This window comes from Mizuhopecten yessoensis, unplaced genomic scaffold (genome assembly GCF_002113885.1).
Source record: "Mizuhopecten yessoensis strain PY_sf001 unplaced genomic scaffold, ASM211388v2 scaffold10509, whole genome shotgun sequence".
NCBI classification, from domain to species: domain Eukaryota; kingdom Metazoa; phylum Mollusca; class Bivalvia; order Pectinida; family Pectinidae; genus Mizuhopecten; species Mizuhopecten yessoensis.
This window is the reverse complement of record NW_018408582.1, coordinates 219,968-242,550: the sequence shown is the minus strand read 5'-3', so window position 1 is coordinate 242,550 and position 22,583 is coordinate 219,968. Positions and strand designations below refer to the sequence as shown.

General features: G+C 36.4%; 1 protein-coding gene and 1 long non-coding RNA gene across 3 annotated transcripts in view; one reads left to right on the top strand and one right to left on the bottom strand.

Moving 5' to 3' along the window:
• Positions 1-224: 224 nt before the first annotated feature.
• LOC110460875 lies at positions 225-1,925 on the bottom strand. The gene is made up of 3 exons (XR_002464064.1): positions 1,850-1,925; positions 987-1,175; positions 225-384 (listed from the first exon to the last, which is right to left on the bottom strand). It is a non-coding gene; the product is annotated as an uncharacterized LOC110460875 (long non-coding RNA).
• Positions 1,926-2,675: 750 nt separating this feature from the next.
• The window catches only part of LOC110460874, a 39,287-nt gene continuing 19,379 nt past the window's right edge, over positions 2,676-22,583 (top strand). For both annotated transcript variants that reach the window (XM_021514070.1, XM_021514069.1), the window contains exons 1-16: positions 2,676-2,790; positions 6,232-6,387; positions 7,022-7,138; positions 7,577-7,663; positions 8,212-8,367; positions 9,233-9,352; positions 10,044-10,121; positions 10,279-10,434; positions 11,131-11,250; positions 11,415-11,501; positions 13,147-13,314; positions 17,399-17,524; positions 19,296-19,376; positions 20,065-20,217; positions 20,541-20,666; positions 21,547-21,633. In XM_021514070.1, coding sequence (XP_021369745.1) covers positions 2,695-2,790; positions 6,232-6,387; positions 7,022-7,138; positions 7,577-7,663; positions 8,212-8,367; positions 9,233-9,352; positions 10,044-10,121; positions 10,279-10,434; positions 11,131-11,250; positions 11,415-11,501; positions 13,147-13,314; positions 17,399-17,524; positions 19,296-19,376; positions 20,065-20,217; positions 20,541-20,666; positions 21,547-21,633 — 1,914 coding nt within the window. In that variant the 5' untranslated portion in view covers positions 2,676-2,694. The remainder of the gene's footprint in view (positions 2,791-6,231; positions 6,388-7,021; positions 7,139-7,576; positions 7,664-8,211; positions 8,368-9,232; positions 9,353-10,043; positions 10,122-10,278; positions 10,435-11,130; positions 11,251-11,414; positions 11,502-13,146; positions 13,315-17,398; positions 17,525-19,295; positions 19,377-20,064; positions 20,218-20,540; positions 20,667-21,546; positions 21,634-22,583) is intronic.

Below are 22,583 nucleotides of genomic sequence, written 5' to 3'. Positions count from 1 at the left end.
CTGTCTTAAACAATGTCTTACTTTGTGTCAAACTACAGTGTAGCATAGGTTACTTGCGTAATTGATATTAAATATTCAAAGTTTCTTTTGTGTATGTTATTTGCACAAACTGTGTAGTATTGTTAACACATTTCGATTTTAGAAATAACACACTATATTATATACTCACATATCACATCAATTATAATTTTAGTGAAACACTAAGTCACTTAATAGATCACCAAAATATAGCTTACCTGATGACTTTAGAATACGTTTGATTGAATCTGGGTGATGAACGAAGATGTTGGCCACAAAAGGCCCCAGCCACATCCTACACACACGGGGGTTGTTTATCATAAGACTTCTGTGTAGTTCCAGCCTTTTTTCTGTCTCCTTTGGAAACTGTAAGAATAATGATTGTTATCTCTGTGCAAGCTAGAAAGATTTCCCCGACATTTGTTTTCTATTTTTGATATCGAGTGGCATTGCATGATTTCAGTGTGTTAATGGGCCTCGTTATCTGTGATCATTACCCGGTTATTATAATATTTTCCACGCCCGTCCAATAATAGCATGTGCTATTTAAATCCCTTTCCAATTCAATTTTACCCACTTTCAATATGAATATAATTGCACATGCTCTTCAATCAGGCGTTATTACATGACGACAATTTCAAAGTTTTTTTTTAATTTTGGCTAACGCAGTTTTTTCAAGTTTGAATCTGGTGTGAGATGTAAATCAAAACAGAATTGAATTAATGAAAGATAGTCATATTGAAAAAAATAGAATTTGTATGGATTAATGTAAAAATCATGTTTAATTATTTAGCACAAATCCGTTAACTAAATTCATTTTCTAACCGAACCCCTGACTGACGTACTACTGTATCAACGAATCCGCCTGGTCATTCGCGACTTACCCAGTCCGGTCCTCACTTATATATTCACAGTCATACAAATCTGTGGTATATTGGGCCTAATCTTTAACATATATTCATACTCACTTTATGTATATTTCCCGTCAACCAGTGATAATCTTTCTTTTCGAATCCTGGGATTTCGTCGTAACGCTTTTTCATTTTTCTATAACTCCCCAATAGGGTCAAGGCCTTCACCACACAGAACACGCCCACTATGACGTAAACGATCTGTATACCAAGTGACGTCACACTTCCTTCTATTACCGCCATTATCTAATTAATTTAAAAACATATGCTGTCAAACATTGCATTTATTGGGAAAGTCTTACAGCTTTACACTGAACGTTTATCTGTGGTGGCGCCGAAAGTTGGCAATTCAGTTCTGAACTTATATATATATGCAAATAAATAATACAAAAACTGTTTTTCTTTCCCGTGTAATACCCTAGGCTGAGGAACTACCGATATCACCATGAAAATACTAAAGTATCGTCACTTTTACAATAGTTAACGCCATTTTATAGAGGGGTGATTAGCACACAGCTCATTTTTTCCCATGATGTTTCAGGGATGGGAGGATATTGATCCTCCCCACTTCGGTGAAAGGAAAACAGAATCATTCATCACCTGGCGGTGGGGTGGAGATGTGTATTATTGGCAATCCCCAAACTTCTAACCAGACAACACTGCTCCTATCCATATATTTCCACGGTATAACACTTCTACATATTGTTCTCATATATCAGGAATATGGTGGCCATGATGAAGTACATTATTTGGTTTTAATTTTAAATCAATACTGAATGTACAATTACAGTGCACACGAGTTGTTTCCCTTGTTATGATAAACGTTCCCCTAATTCGCATGTGTAATACACGCGTGTTATGAACATGTAGGTGTACGCGTTACCAATTAGGTGTAGATTGAATAAAAACGTTAAACTTACATGTACCGTATGTTCGGGGAGATGACAGATGTTTACCAACACCTGGAATTTCTTCCGGTAGCGACCTGCATGTGTGTGTATGTATAATCTGTGCCCTGTATATATGACCCTAAGATCAAAGTGCACACTGATAACACGTCGTATCCCCTGCTCGGCATACTCATCAGTTTATGTGGTTACTGTAACGTTAAGATTTATAATACGAATGTGTCTCTACCCTATAAATGTTTAGACGGCCTGCATAAGTATGTAGTTTTTACTGTCCATTATACAGTATCAATGTTTGTTTGATGTTTGCAGCTCGATCCTTGTAAATTGGATGTAAAATGCAATAAAGTTGATTGATTGATTGATTTATTACAATAACTCCATTACGGGTCGGCCATGAGGTGTAGGCCGTTTGATAGCGCTTTAACGGGTTCGACACAAACTATTTGACATTAGCTGCACTGCATTATATCTTTGCATTTAGAAAATCTGACAACACTATGAGTTAAATATATTTTGCATTGTGTTCCTAGACCTTAAAATATTAGCCTACGTATTTGAAAAAAACAATACTGCGAAACCTGCCTAATCTGACACCCTGTGGCAAACAATTTATTGATCAGATGAGACTGGAATACCCATGTCATGGGATCACAGCTTCATATTGAATCAGACAAGATGTCGTAATACTAAGGTATCGGATTGACCAAGTTTTATTATAAAAGAGTTTGTTATTTGGCTGTCAAAGAAAGGCTGTATTAAAATCAGGTTTCATTGATAACAAACCTAGGGGTTTCATAAGGTCATTTCGAGTGATAGATAAGACCGGCCAGTTATAGCAGACACTGGCTGAGACAATGGCCGTCTACGTGGAAGCTATGTCGACCGGTGTCGTCCTGATGCTGGTCTCAGTCACAGCAGTGTTGACAATGATAACAGGAGTGCAATCACAAGTAAGTGGACGTCGTTGTATTGATATTACTGTTTCATAAACACGATACATTTATACAAACTTGCATCTTCCACATTGAAAAATAAATTTGTTGCTGTTGACAACTGCTAATTTATTTCCTTTTCATATGTTTAGACTTTTTAAAACTGTTTTGTATCCTCCTCCTCCTTCTGATTACTATCGTAGGGTCATGGCGGTTGTCGTCGTCGCGTTGTCGTTATCATTATCATTATCATCATCTTAACATTATTAGTTATATAGTCAGTTACTGACCCTCTACAGAACCATAGAGGGTAGGTAAGATTTATAGGGGTCTCCGCCCTCACCACATCTAAATCTTACTGACCCCCTATGGTTCTGTAGAGGGTCCGTAACTGACTATATAACGAATTTCTCGCATGGAGGACCCTTTTTGCTTAAAATGAAAATGATGTAATGCATAACAAAACAACATGAATATTTAACAAATTTAATCAACTTTCATAAATGAAAATAAAATAAATTATACAACAAAAACATAACATGTAACTTTTTTTTTTTTGTCCTTGGAACAAGATATCACACAGATCGTTAACATGTTCTCATTTGTTAATTGTGAGATTTTGTATAATAGTAACACTGCACCTGTGGAACATTTGTGGGTGATTGCCCTGATTGGTGCGTTGAACCTTCATAGAGTTATTTGTAACTGAATAGTCAGAGTCTGCTCCAAAATCATCAAAAAGTTCGTCAATATTAATGTCATTAAGATCGGTTGGAACAAACTCTGCCATTTCTGTACACGGGGCAGGAGGGAGAGCTAGCACTGGTCGCACTGGGGGAGGGAGGAGAGCTGGTCGCACTGGGGGAGGAGGTATGATTTGGCTGTAGAGACGCCGAAATGGAGTTTCCCATTAAGACTTTCTCGTCGGTATCTACTTGTTGATAGACCGACAACGACTGCACCGATTTATGGCCAGTTACCGACATGATTTGCGCTGCCCCGAAACTGGACTTTGATAAAATGGTCGCGCCTGTTGCTCTTATTGAATGGTTGGTGAAGATTTCACTGAGTCTGCACGATACACTCATGTTGCTCATGAAGGTCTTGAGTTTTTTCTCTCCCACTGGACTATTGCAGTACCACATTGGCTCGTCATCTGCGAACGATTCTTTCGGGCGCTGCCATAATCTGTAGAATAAATTAAACTAAGGCATAACGTTACAGCTAATTTTAGGCAAAATCTTTTGCAATTACGGTACAAATATACTCAATTTGGCTGATTTAACAGTAAGTTAACTGTAAGACACAACATTTTAGCGATATTCCTGGGTCGTGATAGTTAAAAAGACATTTTCCAGGTTTTATATATTTCAATAAAAAAAAATCTTAAAAAAATGACTACTGTACAGTTAGTCCGAATTATTCTGACGTTTTATCGACTTTTTTCATATCGGTCTGTCGTCGATTAACGTCAGAACTCCGGCCCTCTATAATATGCGGGAAATATGCAACCCGCGCCCGGAGCGCACTTCAAACTGATATTTTAGAAACAAATCGTCACTTTCACACACATGTCGCACATGGATCAAAAGATCTATTCTCTATGCACTAGGTGGTATCAATAACATGTTTCAAAAAACATTACGAAAATTATTTTCCAACGTTTTCTATACCAACCCATGTTTTTAATGGTAATTAGGCCATGAGCAATGTCACATGACTTGACGAGATCTCGCGTTAACGAAGGTAATTCCCAACATTGTGACGTAGGCCGGCGATATTTTAGTCACGTGACATTAGAAGGCGGGGCTACCAAAAAACTAGAGTAAAACAGAGCAAGTTTGAAAAAATATGTTTTTAGTGATTGTATTGGTTGTTTGAGGCATGCTATGGATGTTCATCTTGTGCATAAAGAACAGATCTTTCGATCCATGTGCGACATGTGTGTGAAAGTGACGATTTGTTTCTAAAATATCAGTTTGAAGTGCGCTCCGGGCGCGGGTCGCATATTTCCCGCATATTATATAGAGGGCCGGAGTTCTGACGTTAATCGACGACACACCGATATGAAAAAAGTCGATAAAACGTCAGAATAATTCGGACTACTGTACAGTATACGTAGCTTTTCCATTTAAATGAGAATTTCTTGAATTATTATTGCTTATTATATAACATAATTTTTTGTCAGATTTGTAAACAAATCGAACATGATTCCAGACAATTAATTGATTTAATAATAGCAATTACCTGGTGACTCGAGCATCACTCCAGAAGTTTACTCCTTGTCACTTTCCCTGTGGTTTTTTGTCAGTTCATCCACGGCTTTCTCAACATACTTGAGCCCAGTTTTGGAACCTGTTTTAACAGCGAATGTTCCCTTGTTCATGGTATGCATGTTTTCTGCCCCTCGCCGGCAAAAGTAGAGGCGAATATCAAATTGCACTTTATTAAATACTAAAAAGGCCCTCCTGGAGTTTCAGGATTAATATGAATAGAAGAATACAACTTTTGGCGATCATTCTTGCCAATCGCCATATAATGATGCACACTGCCTTTGCCCAGGTGCTTGACTTCCGCCATTGCGGCATTGAAACTGGAGTTAGACATCCTGAATTCACAGTCTTTAATCATATCAAATGTTTTGTTATACGGCGGTGATTTGAGATACCTGTTAATACCGTGTCGAATTGCCTCCAGTGTGGTACTTTGTACTGGTCCCCATCAGTTTTCCTTGCATCAAGGTAAAAATGTGATAAACATTCATCTAACCTCGCTGCGGTGAAGGCTTCAAAATTCACAACCTTTTTTTTCTCCCCAAGATAATATTTTAAACACTTGACACACGTCTTGTTGACTTTTTGTGTGTTTGCAGATGTACTGTTAAGTCGCTTCTTGTTCATATCCTCAGTGGTCGTCTGCCCAAATCTCTCCATTGATGTTGTTTGTCGATGTCGCCGAAACGCATCGATAAGGGGACGGCACCCACGCTAAAACAAAAGACGGTCGCTGGCGACAACGTCTTACTATTTTTGCCTGGCGTAGGGGAGGCAACTCCTATCATCTTACGATACAATGTAGCGAATAGGAATTGCGGTGAGCATTGTATCATTTTTAGAATATTCAGGTACCCGTATCTGTTGTTTTAGTTTTGAAGCGGTGAGCAATGGGCGGCCATATTGCCCTATAATGGAATCCTTCTGACCCTCTATAGAAAACCACGTGACAGCTCTAAACCAATGGTTTTTGGACATTTTTGTCCGAGGTGCGATAAGTATCATCATTATCATCATCATTATCGTAAGCAGCAGTAACAGCAAAAGCTACTGCTGCAGTGGAATCGTCATCGTCGTCATTTTCGTCATCGTCATCAGCAGCAGCTGCTGCAGAGGATCGTCGTTATCATCATCATCATTATCATTATCAGTAAATATTGTATACTCATAATCTGAAATATGACAGGTCGGTCCACCCGGACATCAGATCCCAGTTAATATGAGTGACCCGCACTTACACGCGTCGGTGGATGTAGTTGTTGACGTCATCAACCGAGATCGAGGCTATTCCGAGGACATCCCGAGACAGATTTGTCAGACGATAGAAAATGGGACGGTGCAGGTAGGTTTATTTTTTCCTGCTGCTTTTTTCAATATTGCTGCATGAAAAGAGTCCTTAGAATTTCAAATCTCCAAAATGATCTCTGTGGGATAATCAATTCCCACATACCAGTAAGCGTAACATCACAAGACATCTTGCTCAACTGGCCTTAGTATGCAGTAATTTAACAATTCTAAGAACATTTTAAACTTCAAAATTCGATATTTTTCATTCTTTCTTATATTCATCAACTGTTTAAAGTCGGTAAGAAATTTCCTAATATAAATTAACGAAGAGTTTAACCTTTATTTAATCTGATTTCGAGAACTGGGATCGTTCTTATTGTTCAGAAGCTGTTAACTTTCGGGGCAAGGTTTTATCAGGATCAGCTGAAAAAAATCTAAATAATTATTTTGCGGTTTGTATTCTTACTAATTCAAAAACCCTTTTCAATATAATTGTGGGCAGTGATGTCAACGCACGTGTGGTTATTTTATGACAAACTCTGTGACTTTTGTTCCGATTGGGTATGACCAATCAAGTCTCTAGCGGTAAATCAAAACTGCTGTTGGAGCCTTATTACCAATGCTATTGGAAGCGCAGACGCATACACATATTACATGTATTTATTTCATATCGGTTCCATGTATTTGAGGTCGTGGACGGAGAGATGTTCCGACTTCGTTTAGTGATTGCCGACTCGGTGTGTACCAACACGGAGGCCAATGAAAATAAGACGTCGGCTGAATGTGCGGTATTGTCGCCGGGGAAGGTGTGTAATTTGTTTCTACAAAATACGGATGAGTAAACGAACGGAACAAAACGTTTTCTGAACTAAAGAATTTACCTGTATGTTGCTTTTCAATTAAGATACGTGTGAATCATGTTGTTTGACAAATATGTGTTTGTGAAATCACTGTAATAAAGTGAAAAAAATACCAATGCATTTTGATACGATGAATAACAAATTATTTATTACTTTCATAAATTATTATTACACTGAATTATAGTGTTTTTGTAGACTGGCGGCTTGTGACAATGTACCAATTTACATGTAGATGTAAAAAAGGGAAACCTAAGTGATGTTGTTATATACACTTTTAAAACCTGATGGAGTGAACCTATTCGTCAATCATACCATTAATATTAATCAGTAATTGTTTTGATGAGGCAAATGTTATTTCTAATCGTCATGTGCGTTTTTGAACAGAGAAAGCGATGCCAGACCATCGTCATTTATAATTCCTGGGAAGCCCCCGGCATTGACGTCCTTTCGTACGACTGTGTGGACATACAGGTAAAAGGACTATAACAACTAAGGTCAAACTTTAGTTTGCCGAACTCGAAAACTCGTACACTTTTCCCTTATGCACCGAAGTTAAGTAGTAATAATTGATAGACTGTAACTCGAAATTTCGAAGCAATTCTTTGATACCGAAAGCGTTATTATTGTACTTTACCTTATAAATAGAAACATGCTCATTTTAAAAGATACTGTGATTGCAAAACAATTAAAATTACATTACACATGTATCTACTTTGCAATTCATTGAAAAAAACGTAATCTTCACCGAAGATGTTATTGTATGGAATATTCTGATACAAATATAGAAAGCCTAGGTGTTTTTTTCTGAAGAAACTGCAAATCCGTGCTGGCTTTCGTAGCTTGAGTTTTGTACACGGTATATACTGTAATAACATGGAAAGAATGTTTGCATTGTACATGAATCTTTTTTATAAATATAAATCTTCTATTTTTTAATATTTATGAATTGACAGTAATGACCCAAGTACATTGCCGGAGTGTATATGCTAACATGATTATACAAATATTGTTTCCACTAGCCCACCCCGCCGGGTGCGGAGATGCCCATTAATATGAGCGACCCGGGGGTGGCGAAGTCTGTCCATGCTGTAGTTATCCTCGTCAACGACAGACGGGGCTATGCTGACATCATCACGCGAGTCTCCTCTGGCGGGATAGTTGGGGGCACCGTCCAGGTAGATTTTTTTCTGAGTTCATCTGCTACGTTTGGTGTAATTAATCACAAAATATTTACCAAGCGCACTGAAGTAAATGTTTATTGTGTGTAAAACATCTGCTCTCATACTTCCCTTAATCCATGTTACGTGAATGACAGTAGTATCGTTTCTAGTAAAAGAACTATTGAATTGTATATTCCGAATACTGTCTCTATTCGAAGCAAACCGAAAATACCTGTTGCTGACACAAATTTTCTTTCAATATTTGAAATACTGATGATACTCAAACGTTCATAGTCACGATATCTCTGGACAATTGGGATACGTTATTAGCTTGAGTGGAAGATTTACGGATGTTGATGTTCTAATGTTCTTAACTGCACACCCATCAGAAAACAAACCTTACAACAACGTTATATACATTCAAACTTTTAATGAGTACCAGTGCCATACAATGGCCGTGACATTTGCGAGGAATTTAGAGGTAGTGTTAGATAGTTTTTCGCGATCTTTTTCTTTTCTCGAAAACAACATCATGCAACCAGGTACGTAAACAGATATTGATTTGCGTTGTACAAACCAGGTTTACCCTGGCCTCCCTCCCAAAAGATCCAATTTGAACATAAAAAGGTAGACCACCTGGATGGATAGAGTCATACAAGTGCCGCAACTGATATTTCTTTTGAACGGTATTTTGGACTCGGATTCATGCATTTTAAAAACGAAATATTTATAAGCTAAACAACAAGACTAAATTTGTAAATTCCAAATAATACGTTAATGCCAAGGAAAGATAACTGAGAGCTAAGGGAGATAACTACTGCTCCAATTACATATGATGTCGAACCTTTTTTTTCTGTCCGCACAATATTTCTAATTGTAGATAACTGACGGGAATATCTACCGGCTCCAATTTACCATTGGCGATTCTGTTTGTAACAATAGCATAGATAACTGGAATGCCTCGTCCACAGATTGTCCACTGTTGGATCCTGATATGAAGGTATTCATACGTTTCTAGAATTGTCATTTCTCTAGAATGTTTGTTTTATAGAAACGGCTCTTATAGTTTTAAGCCAGATAGTCAGGCTTAAGATGTTTCTAACTAGGTAGAGAAAAGCTAACTCTATTTAATTAAATGAAAGATAACCTTATTATTTTAGTTGTATTATGAATTTTAAGAAAAAAATATCTCATTCTATCTTAGAACTTCCCTCATCGTTTATTTCTTGAAAATATGTGTATTTGAGATGTATTTCTGAAATGATATTGATAAAGATATATTCCATGTTCAACCCGAAATATGTACACATAATGCCTTTAAGTATTTTATTGCAATGTACAGAAATGTACGCCCAGCTTTTGTAATTCATCGCAAGGAATACGACATTTATAGTGAAATACGTATTTGTAATTTCATACAAATTTAATTACGTCAATTTACTTGTTTTTTTGATAATTACAGAATCACCTGGTTTTAGCTATTTCTTATTTTCATTTCAACAAGGAGCCTAACCATACATACTGACCGTTCTGTATAACGTGGTCATGCCTTTGCAATATGAAAACATGTTTCTTCGAAAATAAGTTCGATTTTGATAGTTCTATTTCTTCCCCATAACATTTAATTTGGTTGGTCGTTCAGGAAAGCACTGTCTAGTTTTAGCAGCTGGAAACCACTTTTTTATTTTTAGCAACGGAAGTGCAACGCAACTGTGACGTACAAACACTGGGAATTCCCGATGTGTAAAGTGATAGGATATACCTGCGAGGTAAACTATACACGCTTTTACGAAAACAAATTTGGTAAACGTTTGAATTCTCGAAACTCGTGTTGAATGTGGATTAAAAGTAAGTAAAAATACTTATGAAAAACCTATCTCAATTTAAATTCATATAAAAAGTACGACTTTTTAAAATCCAACATAGCCCCCTCCGCCAGGAGACCAACGCCCTATCGGGAAGAACGACACAGACGCTAAACTGTCAGCAGAAGCTGCTATATCTATTATCAACTACGACCGAGGCTACTCGAACCACACTTTCCGGCGGATCTTGTATGGGATGGAAGGCGGTACAGTACAGGTAAGCCAACGTCAGGTACATGTAGCAGCGCGAGAAGTTCCGAGAGTCGTGTTGTTTTCTATACAAAATATGAACAGTACAAGTCCTGCAATACTGCACAAGTATGAAACATGATAAAATTTATTTGAAAGCGATACAAAATATTTAAAAAATAATATGTTTATAACGCACTTCGTATACGATTTTGTTTTACATCATATCATGCACAAATAACTGGAAACGTAAATTAGTATGTTGCATAGTTTAAGAAAAGTCTCCGCGTAGAATTGCGCTATGTATAATTAAAGTAAACAGCCATGCTGTAATTGACCAAATTAAACAGCATCTTTTAAGTTGTAAACTGTACGAGAAGTGTCTTGTAATATCGTACGAAGTTTGGGAACACTTTACGTCAAAACGCATAGTTTTGTCTGAAGTAGAGAACGGATGGGGCGTTACGGTGAAATCGTAAACCATGTGATTTAGTAATGTAAAAACAGGTGCAACAACACTAATTTACAATGACGACATGATCAGATGCATATACACCAACATGTCCATTGAAAAGAACTGCTCATATAATGAGATTGCATTTTTAGCGTAGATCAAGAAGTGTGATATCCTCAGATTCTTACTGAAGATAAATTGGGTAGAAAAAGTAGGTCAAGCTTAACATAAAACCCGAGTACTTCTGTCACAAAACTTTCCTTTTTGCAGATCCCTGGTGGCGAAACGTTCAGACTGATTTTTACCATTGCGGACTCCGACTGCAAAAACACAGAAGAGAATTATAACGCTACTTCCGCTGAATGCCCTATACCGCCAGCCCGATTGCCCGTAAGTAGTGATTGATTTAGAAGTTTATAAAAATTATAGTTATTTTAACATGTCGTTATAAGTGATGTTTACATGTATGTATTTTAATCCGTTCTTTGAAATTTAGAGGATTTATGCTAGATTAAGATTTTAGCTTTATCACTTTGTCGGTGTTATTATTTCAGGTACAAAGATGTGAGTCTGAAGTCTTGGACAGAAACTGGCTGCCAAACAGATGGTTCATACAAAACCAAAGATGCGATGACATACCGGTAAGAATTTCCGTATTTTTCTGAATAACTACGTACGTCAGACATCATCGGACAAGAAGACAACGTATGCTTAGATGTCAACCAATTATGTTCGTACAGGGGACGTTATAAAAAGTTACTACGTAAGTGATTGAAGTGATCAGCTGTTTCAAATATTGACATGATAATGCTGAGGTCTGTTCAAAATCTGATAAAGGAATAAAATTAGGAGCTTTGGTATAGAGGACTGATTGATTTTTACTCTCTGATTAATTTTTTTTTTTCAATAGTGAATCAATAGTAAAATATTAGTAAGAATTACGTATATGCCCATGCACTCTATTCGTGCTCTAGCATTGCTCGCTATACCAATTACATGGCGGGTTACTTTGATGAAGGTGAATACGCTTAGCTTCCGGAGCACCTGGTCTTATTCCATCTCTACGTTCAAGGGTCGCCATGTCATTCTTTCAGGTTTTGTCCTTGTTTTATCGAATTTTATAAAGGAGTGCAGTTTTTTTGGTACTTCGGTATTTTCCTGTGATTTCAGACAACGTGAACAGTTCATATTACATTTAGATGGATTTCTGCATCGATCTAATACGTTTTAATTAAATGCTTCCTTGCTCCGTAAGTTTATTGAGCTTTCATTTTTTTTCAGTTTTTAATCCTTATATATTTTTTTTATATATTTCGTATTGAGGAGATACGTGTTGTGCTTTTACTTTTACTCCATACAGCGCTTTCATTTTTGAATGCCGAATACGTTTGTATCGTATTTACATTATAAATGCTGAATTCAGGAAAGATTTTGATCGAGTTTAAACTGTAGGTTATATAATTTTTGGATATCAAGAAAATTGCGAAATTTTCTTTATCAATTGAAAGATATGTGAATGCAAGTACTATATAAATGATTCTTATAAGGCAGAAAATGATGTACAATTATGATGAAAAATACGATTGACCTTTGGATGTTTATCAGTGAATAAGTAATTAATTGAATACAATTAAACTTTGCGTAACACTTATCATGCATCTACAGGAATGCTAAGGAAATAGCTATAGGTTACATTCGACACAATATTCTGTCGCCTGTTAATGAAATGTAATTGAAACGACAACACTTTCAGCACTATATAAAAGCTTTCACGTAAACGTACGATGATGTTACCTAGTTGATCTTGTTAATATAAATAATAATTACATGGATACGTTAAAATAACAAGTACTGCCAAAACAATTACCGTATTGTGACACTTTATATTTACTGTCGATCAGCTCAAGATAGACTTTTATGTGATTTGTAAACTAGAATAGTAAAACATCTAAACTATTGTAATGGGTCAGCAAATATAGTTTCGTCATTCCCGTTAAGAAGGAGATACAGGGTAAATCCGAGCCCGATTATGTATATACCTCATGCTATCACGCAAAGACATGCATCATTGTCATTACGCGTTGTAGCCCTAAAAAAAGTTGAAATGCTATAACGATAAAACCCCGGTATACTGTCAAGGGAAAAATTGGCGTTATAAAGGGGGTTTGTATTAAAAAAAATGAAGAAAACGAAAACAAATAGGACATTGAATTTTATATCGAGGTTTTACTATAACATTTGATTTACTGAATGTTTTAGTCAGATGTTTTTTTTTTCACAACAAAGCCACCGCCATTGCCGCCAAAGCCGAAATATGTAAGACCGATCAATAGAAGTGACCCAGGGGTCAACGCCTCGGTCAATGCAGCGGTCAACAAGATCAATGAGGTCAGAGGTTATGCGGACATTATCACCAGACAATCGTTGGGAGAGGTCGTCAGTGGTACTGTTGAGGTAGGATTATTAGGGGTAAATTGTTTAATACAACTGAAAGATATTACAGTGTCAATTAAGATATGCGCTATATATACTGTCAACACAGAAAGACAAAATGTACCACAGCACTTCACTATGATAAGATATACCACAGCTTCAATACAACATTAGAAAATTTACCACAACGTCAACAAGCAATATATATCACGGCGTTAACACACATGTATAATATAAACCACATCTTCGGAACAATAGCGTCAACACACAAGTGTGAAATGTACCGCAGCGTCATTGCAAAATGATAAGATCTACCGTAGCGTCAAAACGCAATGATAAGATATAACGTAGCGTCAAAACACAATGATAGGATATAACGTAGTGTCAAAACACAATGATAAGATATACCGTAGCATCAAAACACAATGATAAGATATAGCTTAGCGTCAAAACACAATGATAAGATATAGCTTAGCGTCAAAACACAATGAAAAGATATACCGTAGCGTCAAAACACAATGAAAAGATATACCGTAGCGTCAAAACACAATGAAAAGATCTACCGTAGCAGCAAAACACAATGATAAGATATTCCTTAGCGTCAAAACACAATGAAAAGATATACCGTAGCGTCAAAACACAATGAAAAGATATACCGTAGCGTCAAAACACAATGATAAGATATACCGTAGCGTCAAAACACACAGAAAAGATATACCGTAGCGTCAAAACACAATGATAAGATATAACGTAGCGTCAAAACACAATGTTTTCATATGTCTCTGATGATTATTATACTGATAGGGTTAACCCCGACACAGTGGTAAATCATTTTGGAAACCGACTTATAGAATTATGTAAGGCGAGTTGTTTGCGTATCTTTAACGGAAGAGATTTAAATAAGTATTCAAATGACTATACATATTGTGGCCATAATGGAATGAGTGTTATTGATTATTTGATTTCGAGTCCATGTTTATTGTATTGTGTTAAACAGTTTATTGTTGGCAATTTCAATGTGTTATCTGACCACGCCCCACTGCTCGTGAAAATACGAACGCGTTTTTCATTGGTCGATAATGATGATACACACGTGTGTGAACCGACAGGTAACGAGCGACCTACTTATCGATGGAATGACGAAGGCAAGGTAAGCTTTTTAGATGTACTCTCAACGAATCAAAACGATATTAACGAGTCGGTTATACTATCGGAAGATGTTACCCAAAATGATATGGATGATTGCGTTACGCGATTTTCAAACGTATTGCTTCGAGCAATGGACCCCTTTCTCTCGCGACCGAGTACACACAGGAACGACAAGCGTGCGGGAGCAATGGGGCGAGACCAGGTAAATAAACAAGTTAGGTATGATACAGGTATATCCGAGGACAAACCATGGTTTGACCCCGATTTGAAACATGTATGGAATAATTATAAAAATGCATTGAGTTTGTTTAATAGTTCTAAGTCTGTAGAGAATCATAACAATTTAATTAATAAGAAAAGATTGTACAAAGCAGCAGAAGCAAAGAAAAAAAGAATGTACATGAAATATGAAGGTGATATGCTTGATCAACTAAGAAAGTATAATCCGAGACAATTTTATAAGAGATTCTCGTCGCCTAAAGCAGCTGGACCTCAAATGAGTATGGATAATTTGTACGACCATTTTAAGACTTTGTCATCTGAGAATGTTAATAATTCAGATGTAACAGAAAATAGAGGTGAATTTAATTCCAATGATAACTCTATTCCAATTTATGATGAATTAGACTGTCCTATTACGGTGTATGAGATAGCTAAAGCGATAGGTAACCTGAAACGGGGTAAATCACATGGACTTGATGGAATTTTAAATGAATGTTTCGTAGTTGGTAAAAATGTACTATTGCCTGTTTTGAGTGTACTATTTAATGGCATTTTTAATTCTGGATGTTTTCCCTCCGAATGGTCTATAGCTGTTATTACGCCAGTTCATAAGAAAGGAGATAAAAGTGACCCTAACAATTTTAGAGGTATTAGTTTGGTAAGTTGTCTAGGCAAACTGTTTACATCAATTTTGAATACGAGGTTGGTAAAATGGTCGGAGTCTTATGATATTATTACTGACGCACAGTTTGGTTTTCGTCCTGGTCTTAGCACTGTTGATGCCGTTTTCGCTCTGCATTCAGTTATTACAAAATCTTTTAGTGAAAATAAACGTCTATATTGTTGTTTCGTGGATTTTAGAAAGGCGTTCGACTACGTTGATAGGATCAACTTGTGGTATAAGTTATCGAAGTTGGGAGTAAGAGGGAAGCTGCTGCAAGTCATCAAGTCTATATATAATCATGTTAGGTCTTGTGTGAAATTCAAAGGCTGCTTATCAGACTTTTTTGATAATGATATCGGATTATTGCAAGGGGAAATTCTGTCTCCGATACTTTTTTCCATGTATGTGAATGATTTTGAATCGTTTTTTATCTCGAATTGTAGTAGCTATTATACCTTTGGAGAATTAAGCTTATTTCTTATGCTATACGCAGACGATTTAGTGTTGTTATCGGAGACGGTTGAGGGTTTACAGGAACTGTTGGATAATCTCGCTAGTTATTCTGAGAAATGGAAATTAACTGTCAATATTGATAAGACAAAAATTGTGGTTTTTCGAAAAGGCGGGAAAGTTCGAAATAATGAAATTTGGTTTTATAATGGCAAAACGGTTAGTTGTGTTGATCAATTTACATACCTAGGTGTGCAATTTAAGTTTAACAATAAGTTCAATAGTATTCAGAAACAATTAGCTGACCAAGGTCGTAAAGCTATGTTTGCTTTATTATCAAAATGCTCCAATCTTAGTCTTAATTTTAAGACCATGTTACATTTGTTCGATACATATGTTATTAGCATATTAAGTTACGCATGTGAAGTATGGGGATCCATAAAAGGAATAGACATTGAGAATGTGCACTTGAATTTCTGTAAGAGACTCCTCAAAGTTAAAAAATCCACATGTAATGCAATGGTATATTTCGAACTTGGTCGCTTGCCTTTAGAATGTATCAGAAAATACAGAATCATTAAGTATTGGTTTAAGTTACTCGACTCGAAAAATTGTATTCTGAACTGTGCATATTCTTTTTTATCAAAACAGATTACATGTACTTGCTTTAACTGGGTACACCATGTAAAAAATGAATTATTTGCTTTGGGCTTTGGTGATGTATGGTTAAGCCAATCGTCGACTAATGTTAAATTAATTTTACCGCTTATTCGTCAAAGAATTTTTGACCAAGGCCAACAACATTTAAGAGGTTTACTAGAGACTTCCTCTAAGTGTTTTTTATACAAGTGTATCGTAGACCACTTTTCCATTCAGTATTATTTAACCAAATATATTCCTAAGAATTATAGAATTAGTCTAACAAAGTTACGAATGTCTGCACATTCATTAGCAATCGAGACCGGTAGATATCGCAACGTTATTCGAGAACAGAGATATTGTACGAACTGTAATTCGGCTACAGAAGTCGAAGATGAATACCATTTTATTCTGATATGTAAAACCTACCAAAACTTAAGAAGTCGCCTTATTAAAAAGTACTACTGGAAAAAGCCATCCATGTTTAAATTTATACAATTATTGTGTATTAACAATACTAAGGAATTATGTCAACTTGGTAAATGTATTTTTGAAGCTAATAAGTTAAGAATCTAATTTATTTACTCCACTCTCTCACTGTATATTGTGAGCCGTGTTATTGTGTATATTATGCATTGTATTGATATGTTTGTACTGATGGGCCGTAAGGCCGAAAGTTAATAAATGAATTGAATTGAAAAAAATATACCGTAGCGTCAAACGCGAAAATAGGATCCACCGTAACGTGAAAACACGAACATAAGATTTACCATAGCGTAACAAAATACGGTAATGTCTATACACTGATTAAACAACCGTAGAATCAATACAAAATGATAAGATAAACCGTATCGTCAAAACATAATAAGATATTGTAGTAGTGTCAATACGCACACAAAAATATATACCAAAACTGAAATATATTTCATAATAGTGGATGGGATTACTAACATAAATGTTGCTTTTCGTTTTATTTTATAGGACATGGTAGACGAGGGCCATATTTATCGACTCCTCTTCACTATTGGCAGCTCATATTGTAACAATAGCATATACAATGCTAATGCCACCTCAAAGGACTGTCCACTCATACGTACTGACCACGGGGTAAAATGCTTGATTAAATCGTTTGCAATTTGATTGGCTGAGACCTGTTTTGCTGAATGAGATATAACCTTATATCTACCACGAATCACCTGGATGTTGATACAATAATGTTTCAGAATAATTACGTACCCAAATAATAAATAATAATAATAACAATTCGAGGTTTTTATAAACTGCTTTATCACAACCTAGTTCGTAGGTCGTCTCCAAGCGGTTAACAAATTATTATCCGTGGATAATATTGGCCAAATATAGTACATAACATGAAATACTGGCACGAGAACATGTACTTACCTACAATATCACAAATAGGCATTTTGTTGGAAGTCCTGAGAGATTATCTGCCAATTAAAACAAATGAAAATAAAATAAATTTCCATCTAATGGGTTACCTTTTCCAGGAACTTTTCATATCAATATGTACAGCTTGATTTACCGATAAAGACTGTCATCTTCAGGCGGTAAAGGTGTCAGTGATCAACGATACTTTTCTTTATCCTACATACACGTCCATATCATCAATTAGGCTTAATATCTTTCGAAATTGATTTTTCACATAGAAGGCTATTTAGTGAAACAACTATTATCCTCTGTTGAGATCGACACTATTTCTGTAGGTGCTATAATAATACTTCTCTTTCGCTACAAATATGACATCACCCCTGCAGGTGAGGAATCGAGAAATAAAAACACCTGCTGTTACCCACTGCATGTATCGTAGGAGGCGACTGATGTTGGGACCCCCTGCAGATATGGAGATTTGCTTTGGTGCCCTCTATTTGGAGACACAAAAAGCGACCAAAATAAATCTGCTGCACCCATTGCAATATTTGGGATCTTTATCTTTCTTTCTATTTCTAACTATCTTTTATTTCTTAGCGTATTGCTTTGCAACACCTAATTTTTGACCTTAATTACTGAGCGTTCGGCCAGGTGAGGAACCTTAATGGGCCCTGTCCCTAGGCCGGGACATACCAAAGTCCTTATACATGGTAATTGTTATTCCCTGCTTAATGTTTAGCATTTAGGGAAATGGCAACAACTCGTTCACCCGTTGTCAGTATAATGTGACTGGGCGGAATGCTGTGCTGGGTGCCTTCGGCATGGTATTTTAGTGAGATAGCACTATAAAGTCGGCATCAGATCTGCGCTATTACAAGGAAGCAAGAACACCAACATAACCTTTTTCCTGCATACACAAACGCAAACACGCATACACAACACACAGGGGAGGCACGTCCTTTAATGACCTTAGCTGTAAATAGGACGTTAAACAAAATTAAACCAAACCAAACAAGACCTACGGAATATTTTATCATATAACGAAAAGACACTGGTCATTCGTCCTACGCTCGTCTACAACCTCATGGTCTACCGAGGCTGGTTTGGCGATCTTATCATCACAGTTATTTGCGGTCTAAAATATAATATGAGAAGATAATCCACGCGAATATATTGATTTTGCGATAGTGAATCTACTTGGATTTGAGTGTAACGATGATGTGCGTAATTACACGAAAACACGAATATCTGGCCCCGCGAGAGTAAAGTCAAGTACAATAGTTTACGTCAATTTCATGATATCTTTTAATGTTTTTTCCTACTAACTGAATACTATGTTCTTTGCTGTGTATTTGAATACCTTTTCTTCCTCAGTAGATTATGTTAGAATATTATAAACATTACAGGTTTTGCATGCAATGTATCTGAAAAATGGCCTCAAGGTTATATATACGTTATACTGTTAAATGTTGTTTATGTTGTTTTGCAGCTACATACGTGCAACACCTCAGTCATCTATATACACAAAGAGACTACAACCACGGTTGCTATCATATCCTACTATTGTGAGGTAAGAGTCTTGGGAAACAATTAAGCTTCCAGTTTTAGTAACCGTCATGTGAGTGGGCTTTTTTTGATAATACCAATCTATTGATTGATGAATCGTGCAACAATCCATTCAAAGATGATTGTAACACACAGAGAAGTGCATGCGTTTCTCAGCGTCGCCTTACTATCACGAAAGCACAAAGCGCTGTCTACTTGAAGTAAGCCTACTCGAACTACACTGTTATACAACAACTGTGCTGCACACGTGGCCATGTGCATTTTCACGTTTTGTCATTAATATTACTATTTGTACAGTTGTTAATTACTAGCAAGAGTGATCCTTTTAGATCTAAAAGCAATTGTGATGCAAACAAGTTAATTTGGCTTTAAATATAAATTTATTTGATCAAATGCATGCACTAGCTATCGAAATATTGCATTTGATATTAAAGTTATTATATGTTATACAACAATGTGGTCAGTGTATAGTTTGCATCTAATGTTTTGATTTTGTCCGTGCCATAAAGACAGCCAACCAATCGCCATAAAGACAGCCAACCCACCAGAATAGCCATAGAGTCACACAGACAAGGCTATGCAGACAACCACATTAACATCGTAACTAATCACCTCATAATATTGGCATAATAAAAAAAATCACAAAAAGAGCTTATATTGTTAATACTGGGCCGCTCAATTATATTTGCAAGGTGCCACCTGGCGATGAACGGCCCATTAACACGTCCGACCCTGTTGTCGCTGAAGCAGCTGATGAAGCGGTCAACGTCATCAACTGGGACCGCGGTTACTCTGACAATATCAGACGTCTCGTGCTCTATCAGGTCGAGGCTGGCACGATGCAGGTATGTGCTAAATAGTGATGGACTGGATAGGTATGGCGCGGGGGAGAGTCATAGCAAGTGTAATGGTAATTTAAACTATTTGATTCCAATGGATTATACATGTACAGTGTATAATGTAAATCATGCTAGTGAACTTGTGTCATCAATAAATAAGAAGGAACATGACTGGCTAATAGTAATTCCGTGGCTATAATCACTTCACACCACTGTACAGAAAATAAATATATCAATCAATAAATCTGTCTTACGTTGCACTTTTCAAGAGTGTTGCAGACAAGATTCTGCAAATTATGACGGAAATTATTTCAGTTTTATCCCAACAGGTTGTGAGCGGCGAGATGTATAAGTTGATATTCACACTGTCCAACTCTCTCTGTAAAAATACTGAAGATAAAGCCAACGCAACATCGACAGAATGTCCCATAGAAGCAGGGATACAAGGGCGTCCGGTAAATAGTTATTAAACATATGCTTATATACTCACCAAATGTAGTATGTTCATGTCGTGTCAAAATCAAATTTGTTTACAGTATTACAATGTTCTTTACTCAGTTGAGTACCTTGGCAATAATTAATTCATACTTAGAACTTAAACATTTCTTCTGGGTCGCATAAGTTCATTTTAGAGACCGTATACTTAATTCAGGATATCGTTTAATTGTATATCCCTTAGTTGATTATATTTAGGATTTGTATCAACATATCAAGAAACAGGCTCTTTTGGCGTAAACATTTCTACTATGAAAATAAAAAAAACAATAATTAATAATAAAATAAATTAATTTAATCGTATGATGGTTTGAAAGAGACTGGTAGAAAAATAAGATCCCATAAGTTTGTATCCTACTTTTACATTGGCGGGGTCGCGCTCGCAGCTATTACTTTTTTACACTTTAAAACATGATAATTATAGTATATCTTACTGAAACAACAGGCGATTGGTCACCACTCACCCAAGATTAATGTGTATCATCTTACAGGGCGTTGACACTCTTTTGTTATTCATATTTGCTCAGAAATAGTTGTATGTACTATTCAATATACAAATTTAAAAATGATGATTTTAAAACAGGAATACAAACTATGTAGGTATAATGGCAACACGTCATTTGTTTTAAACTTGTCTAAAATTGCTGAATATGTTTAGTTTGACCAATGTTATGATATTCAGCAAAGCCGTGATAGGATGTTATTTGTTTCATTTCCAGTCCTTTCAAATTGCCACCGTCTTTTAATTCTACCTTCCTACGAAACCATTTTTATAACACCGAACTGAGTATGTATGGTATAATGATGTCAGTATAATGGACTCTAATAATTTATTTTCAGGTACAGCGTTGCGAATCGCAGATTCTATACAAGCACTGGCTATCACAGAAGTCGGACGTTATGGAGCACAGCTGTGTAATGTTACCTGTAAGATCACTGACACAATTTAGATTAATAAAAGGGAAACATATAAAGGGAAACATATTCGGTGATTTTAAATATTTTTAATATATATAAGTGCGAAACTCCCGAAGAATACTCCTCTTTTGCGAGGACCATTCAATTCATTCTTTCACTAGTGTCCGGAGTATCATGTATGACTTTCTATCACTAGTGTCCGGAGTATCATGTATGACTTCCTATCACTAGTGTCCGGAGTATCATGTATGACTTTCTATGACTAGTGTCCGGAGTATCATGTATGACTTTCTATCACTAGTGTACGGAGTATATATCGTATATGACTTTCTATCACTAGTGTCCGGAGTATCATGTATGACTTTCTATCACTAGTATCCGGAGTATCATGTATGACTTTCTATCACTAGTGTCCGGAGTATCGTGTATGGCTTTCTACCACTAGTGTCCAGAGTGTCATGTATGACTTTCTATCACTAGTGTCCGGAGTATCATGTATGACTTTCTACCACTAGTGTCCAGAGTATCGTGTATGGCTTTCTATCACTAGTGTCCGGAGTATCATGTATGACTTTCTACCACTAGTGTCCAGAGTATCATGTATGACTTTCTATCACTAGTATCCGGAGTATCGTGTATGACTTTCTATCACTAGTGTCTGGAGTATCATGTATGACTTTCTTTCACTAGTGTCCAGAGTGGCATGTATGGCTTTCTATAACAAGTATCCGGAGTATCATGTATGACTTCCGTTCACTAGTGTCCGGAGTATCTTGTATGATTTTCTACATGTATCACTAGTGTCCGGAGTATCATGTATGCCTTTATATCACTAGTGGTAATCTCCTTTTGGTAAACTGAAATATTGCACTACCAAGAACACTCTTAGATGTATACAGTTTCCTACAGAACATTTTCTTTAGTTTAGGAAACAGACAGAAGTCATGGGGAATAAATCA